Source organism: Vigna unguiculata, chromosome 10 (genome assembly GCF_004118075.2).
Source record: "Vigna unguiculata cultivar IT97K-499-35 chromosome 10, ASM411807v1, whole genome shotgun sequence".
NCBI classification, from domain to species: Eukaryota; Viridiplantae; Streptophyta; class Magnoliopsida; order Fabales; family Fabaceae; genus Vigna; species Vigna unguiculata.
The window spans coordinates 36,596,241-36,603,281 of record NC_040288.1 but is presented as its reverse complement, the minus strand read 5'-3'; the positions used below and the strand labels follow the sequence as shown (position 1 = coordinate 36,603,281).

At 27.8% G+C, this 7,041-nt stretch overlaps 1 protein-coding gene across 1 annotated transcript; it reads left to right on the top strand.

Annotated features, from left to right (window-relative positions):
- Nucleotides 1-669: 669 nt before the first annotated feature.
- Nucleotides 670-1,989, top strand: LOC114166162 (transcription repressor MYB6-like). The gene is made up of 2 exons (XM_028050841.1): nucleotides 670-930; nucleotides 1,107-1,989. Exons 1-2 carry the CDS (start codon nucleotides 798-800, stop codon nucleotides 1,847-1,849), a joined length of 876 nt encoding a protein of 291 aa, XP_027906642.1. The 5' UTR covers nucleotides 670-797; the 3' UTR covers nucleotides 1,850-1,989.
- Nucleotides 1,990-7,041: the final 5,052 nt, after the last annotated feature.

Genomic DNA, 7,041 nt, shown 5'->3' with positions numbered 1-7,041 from the left:
CCAAAAGGGGAAAGAAAGGTAAAGCCATTAAAATTTAGAGCTATTAAATTTTTATATAAAAAGAGTATTTTTATGTGTATTTCCATTCCCATATTGTATATTTAATCTTTATTATAAAAAATACGTTTTTTTAAAAAAAAATTAAAAGAGGCCAAGTTTACCTATTTTAAAATTTTGTTACGAATCATTAATATAAAAGTATATGAAAACTCAATAACATTCCAAAAAAAAGTATATAAAAATAAACACAACTTGTTTTCCCATTATTTTCTAAAAAAAAATACTCAAAACAAAAATAATTAAGAATCTGGAACCAATCAAGTTTGTAATGATCTAAACAACACTCTCTAACACTAAACATTGCAACCAATTAAGTGGTAGTATGTAGTTGACTCTTTTTCATTGCAGATGAATATTTAAATTTTCATTGATAAAATAATTGGGTTGTGATAAAGATTTCATCTTCCACCTTAAACCTTTTACCATTATGTTATTCACCACATGAACATTAAGTAAATAAATTGTGACAAGTAGGGAAAATGAATAGATAATAGCAGCCACTGTTGGCTTTTCAATTTGTCATCATCCACAGCATGATAATGACCAAAAAAACAATAAAAATAAAAATAAAAAATTGGTACGGCTCCACTATTATATAAATTCAACAAGTGTTGGCATCTTAAGGTGCTCTGCTTCTGCACTTTCCACCTTCCCATAACAAAGAGGACTCTTCGTTCTCTCTCTCTCTCTATCTCTCTCTCTCTTGCATAAGAACCCTAATTTCAGAGAGCCAAAAAATGGGAAGAGCTCCTTGTTGTTCTAAAGTAGGGTTACACAAAGGTCCATGGACTCCTAAAGAAGATGCATTGCTTACAAAATATATCCAAGCTCATGGAGAAGGCCAATGGAAATCACTACCCAAAAAAGCTGGTAATTAAGAGTTTTTTAATCTTGCTGATTCATTTCTCAAGTTTGATCTTTTCTTTGATGGGTTGAATGAGTTAGGGTTTGTTTATAACTACACAAACAGTGTAAAAATTGAATTGTTTTTGTTCTGATGATTCAATTGGGTGAATACTGATTCATAACTGTGATTGAATATGCAGGGCTTCTTAGATGTGGGAAAAGTTGCAGATTGAGATGGATGAATTATCTAAGACCTGATATAAAGAGAGGAAACATAACACCAGAAGAAGATGATCTTATAATCAGAATGCATTCACTTTTGGGGAATAGATGGTCCCTCATAGCAGGAAGATTACCAGGAAGAACAGACAATGAAATAAAGAACTATTGGAACACTCATCTCTGCAAAAAGCTGAAAAATCAAGGAGCAGAAGATACAGACACACCCAATAATACCTTGGAGAGTCCTGAGCAAGAACCTGCAAATGGCAGCAAAAAGAAGAAAAACGGTGGCAAAAAGAAGAACAAACAGAAGAAGAACAAAGGAGACACCACAAATAATGCAGAGGCAGCAAAGACACAGGTTTACCTACCGAAACCAATCAGAGTGAAGGCTTTGTATTTGCCAAGAACAGATAGTAACACTTACACCTTTGATTCCAACTCAGCAAGTGCATCGACAAACCAAGAAAAGGAAGAAAGCCCCTTCACAAAAGAATCAAACTTGGCTAGTGAATTCGGAAATGTGGGAGAAAGTGATGATTTTGGGTTCTTCAGTGAGGACCATGACTTGGTCAACGCCTCAGATATTGAATGCCACTCTTATTTTCCTTCAGATCATGGCTCTCTGCAACAACTGTATGAAGAATATTACCACCTCCTCAACATGGATCATAGCCAATTCGTCGAAATGAATTCATTTGGAGAATCTTTGTTGGTGTGAAACAGTGTCAACACTTGATAAAGATTTTAGATACATGAGTTACAATTTTACTGTTCATGTGAAAACTTGGTTGGTAAATAATTTGTAAGTAATTCTGTGACTGTGTTTTACTGAGTCTTGAGAAACTTATATTTTGACCATGATGAATATGCAACACTCGTCACAGTTAAACATTTTTAGAAAAAAAAGAAGATATATATATTAGTTAAAGAATAATAATGCTCAACTACTCATGTTACTTTATATTTTTATAATTTATATCCTCTGATCGTATCTAATCTCGTCTTGGTTTTTGCACAATTAAAAATTCAGTCACTTGTGTATGATGCACTCCATAAAAAAATTGCCATTCACTGACTTAAAAAACCAGTCCTTTTTTACTTTAACTGATATAATATTTTTTAATGGTAGTTGAAGAAATCATTATTTATATTAACCTAACATGTATAATAATAATATAAACTAATATTTTGCATCGTATATTATTATGTCATTAATGCTTATGCTAATACTTTAAAATAAAATTTACTTTATGTCAAATTGTTTATAAATTATAACTGATGTGTGGTAATGGTCGCTCAGTATAATGATGAGTCCAGATTTTTATTGGGTTTTCTTTTTTTGTAATTATGGCAGAGAAACAGTAAAAAAATCAAAAGAAAAATCAAGTTGATAGTGAGTTTTATTTCACAAGAAGAATGATTGTTGAGAATAATAGAGTGAAACTCTACCATGCATGTGAAGAGAGATTTCATTGTTTTTAACTTTTTAGGAAAATGAATAAACTTTTATGAAAGAGAAATGTTTGAAAGTTTGCTTCTCGTGTGCTTTACCTTTATTTCATGATTACACAAATCTAAAGAGTAATTTACTATTGATAATTCATGGTTTATTTTAAATTAGATTTTTAATCATCTTTTAATTTCTTGTGTGTGATTTAGGTTTTTCTTCCCTGCAATTTTAGACTTTATAGTTTTAAAAATTCGTAATTTTAGTTCAATCTACAATTTCTCAAGAGTTTTATTTTTTATATTTTACTTAGTTTGTAATATACAGTTAAATTTCAGTGTGAGTTTGAATCCTCTTATAGACCTTTTCAAGTGTGAAAACTAAAATACCGTGTTTGTGTATGTGAAAACAAAGATTGAATTGTAGATTTTTTTAAAGTGTGCAAATTAAAATCGCAAGAAAAAAACTTAGAAAAACTAAAATAGTAAATTAGAAATTAAAGGGTGATAAAAATTACAATTTAACTTCTTTTTTTAAAGTTTAAATGTCTTATTTTCAATAAATATTACTATCAGTCAATTAAAAAATTATTTTTGAGGCGAGTCTAGAGATAGTTAATAGTATTTTTTAGGCATAAAAGTCAAATAAATTGGTAGTATGGTGGTCTGTAATTAAATAATATATTGTAGGCTTAAATATCTTTTTCGTCATCATTTTCGTAGTATTTGTTGTGGATGGTCCTTATTTTGATAGAATGTTTAAAATGATGATCATTTTTACCGAATGTTTAAAATAGTCCTCATTTTTGTAATTCGTATGTTATTTGTTTTTTTTTCTGTGACGCCGTTTAAATCAGTAACAGAATCATCTGTACAGTACACGTAATACACTCCAATGCAACTTAATACAAACAGTGTCACCTATACCGTGCTATGTTACTGACTTAAACGGCATCAAAGAAAATGACCAGATAAAATATGAATTGCGAAAATGAGAACCATTTTAAACATTCAATAAAATAAGGATCATTTTAAACATTCTGTCAAAATAAGAACCATCCGCAACAAACACTACGAAAATGAGGACAAAAAAGGTATTTAAGCCTATATTGTATTTTAATTGTTTTGTTTAATGCTTAAATGACAGTGGAACACATTATAGTGACATGATAAATGTTTCCAGAATTAATTATTCAATCAAAAAGGGACATAGGACATTTAGAACATAATTGAGTAGGTATACGAGTGGAAAGAAAAAAATCAATTATGTTAAATATGAAAAAAGAATCACATTATACATATTTTGACAATTTTGTGTCATAACTAAAAATATGAATTCTTCAGATATACACATGAGTAGCATCAAAATTTTTGGAGATAAGTGTATGCATAAGAAAAATATATTAAGATAAATATGAATATATTTTTTTTAACCTTTTTATAAAATTATTAGAAGATATTTAGTTTTGTGACAGAGAGAGATTTCAAATTTCATATTTATTGAAAGGAACAACAATTAGATAGGATGAGTGCGGAATTTGAGTATATCCAAAACTTTAAAAATTCATATATTCACCTTCCTCTAATTGAATGGTATATGACATTTGTATCTTATTTTTATTTTTCTTAAATAAGAAATATACTCATACATCGCCCTCACCAAATATTTATTAAATACTTTTTTTTGTAAAAAATAAAAGTCAAAACAGAGGTGCATATTAGCAAGGATTCAATAAAAAAAAAAACGTATATTTCTTTTTCTTTAATGTCAGGTAACTATTAATAAATAATTACATAAATTTTAAAATAAAATGTCTAATCAACTAAAAATATTTTAATACTTTAAGATGAAAACAAATAAAAAACATAATTTTACACACACACACATATACAAAGTTCTGAAATTTCTGGTGTAAGTTGCAACCTAAAAGGAATCTTAACCTACATCTTTGATTTTAAATAGCATCAATAATTATATTAATTAACCTCAAATTATGATTCATATATAGATGCTGACAAAATTTACATCTATTAATTCGTATATTTTTTATTTAAAAACTATATAAATGCCAAAACAGTTTTATTACAAGACCATTCCAAATCAAAACAAAATCGCCTTTGAATTGATCGACCCTAATATTTATATTAGTTGAGTTAATCTTCTTTTCCATTTCGTGGCAGCATGTGCTTAGTTATAATTATGATATATTAAAAGTTTATCTGAAATTTCGGTAGAGGAAGTGATCATAGTTTAATGGTTGCGTAAGAGGTAATCAAATCACGACCGGCACTAATTGTTTTTAGTGTTAGTAATTACGATTATATTCATTGAAAAGTTAAATTAAGATATTTAATAATCATTCACTACTAAGATCCACTAGTGTTGAAACGATATATGGTGCCACTGCATCATACTATAACATTGTTAAAAAAAAATAATTATTTCCAAAACATTTGGTTCATTCAAACATTTATGTTACCCGTTAAGAATAAGTCAAAAGAAAATTTTCATTCAAACCAGCATGGCCTGCAAACTTAACTGAAGGATAATTGACGTATAAGTAACATTTGAGAAAAAATTAAGATTGAAGTAATTCAAGTTTACATTTTGCTGACAGAAAAAAAAAATAGTTACTTGTTTTAATGTTTTTAAAAATATACACTAAAAATGGTAAAACCATGAATTACAAGAAAAAAAGATATGGTATACAATAGGTTTTCGTTTAAAAGTGAAAAACCAAATTTATGATTTAAGATTTAATATCAAAGTTATCCAATATTAAAAAGTAGACTTTAAGTTTAATTTAACTTAATAAAATCGGTTTGTAAAGTAAGATTTGCATCCACTTATATATTATAAATTTATCTTATGAGATCTCCAACACACACTTCTCACGCCGAGGTATATATATCTCAAACATGAGATCAAACATTAATAAATGATTCAACAGCGGTTCGATAACGGGTGGCACAATAAGCTCAATAATCTTCTAATAATGGAGCACAATAGGCTAAAGAACAATTAATCTCACTAGGATATACTTAAACTTGTGACTCTGATACCATGTTAATAAAGACCTTTCACGCTGATATATATACATATTGAACATGAGACTAAACATTAATGAATGGTCCAGTAGTGACTCGATAACGGGTGACACAATAGGTCCAACAATGTTCTGATAACAGGGCACAATAAAGAACAATAAATCTCGCTAGGATATACTCAAACTTGTAACTCTAATATCATGTTAAGGAGTGAACTTTAAGTCTAACTCAATTCTAAAAATCTACTTAAAAGGTAGGATTTACAATCACTTATATATTATAAATTCACTTTATCTCGGATGAATGAGGGATATGTTTAACCGTGTATATTTAAGATGGTAAAACTGAAACTTCAGTAATCATATAATTTGGTTTGAGATAATTTGTCGGAAAAAAAAATGAGAACATATTATCTATATATCGTTAATATGGTGAATTTCAATATCTTTGAATTTATAATTTTTTTAGTTTCAAGAGCTGAATTGAAATTCTTTTTCATTTTTTAATACTGCAAAAAACTAATTAGTATATTTTTTTCAATTTAACTAATAATTTTAAACTCAACGATTTTATTAAATTCAAACATAGTGAAGATATCATGTTATATATTTCAGTTAAATATTGATTATTTCTGTGGCTTCCCTACTTGCATATACCCCTTCATTGAACTTCATGATATTACTGTTCCAAGGATGCTGCTTCTGTATGGGATTTACAAATGAATTATGAAAACTGAAGAGAATTATTTAAAATAAAAATAAAAGTAGAAAAAAACCGAAAAGGCTTTTGCTACACCACAAAATACTATGTTACTTATTAATTAATATAGATTAACGTAATAGTTTATAAATATTTATTGATACTTTTAGATTAATTATACTTTAAGAACTTTGTTGCAAGAGAAATTGGATTAATCTAACCAAAACAAGAGGGGAAAATACACTTGTCTTTGACTTAATCATCACACATATATATTTAGCAATCAAGTTCAGAATCCAAAGGTTAAATAAGTTGTTTTTTTTAATATGGATTTCGGCCAAAAGTGCAAAACCTCCTTTGTTGACTAGTTACTGAATAAAAAATCATCAACACTAATATTAATATATATATATATATATATATATATATATATATATATATATATATATATATAATGTTGTTCTACATATCTATAAAATAAATGTGGATTGGTAGGATCCATGAATGTAAAATAAACAAAGAGGGCATCTTAACAACTTTTTGCTACTTAGCATCTTCATTTGCCATATAAGACGTATGTATCAAACATAATTTTCAATTCATTCTCTCACCCTCATTCTTTTTTATCAAAAAAGAAATAAATAAATAAATGAAAAGAAAAATATTATTTGCACAATAATTTTTCTATAAGAAAGATAGATGAGAAAACAAGTGTTA

Excerpts from the sequence above, each read along its gene's own strand:
- LOC114166162 (XM_028050841.1), top strand. The coding sequence starts at position 798 with ATGGGAAGAGCTCCTTGTTGTTCTAAAGTAGGGTTACACAAAGGTCCA. Across the intron at positions 931-1,106 it reads ATCACTACCCAAAAAAGCTG|GGCTTCTTAGATGTGGGAAA; the intron begins GTAATTAAGAGT and ends TTGAATATGCAG.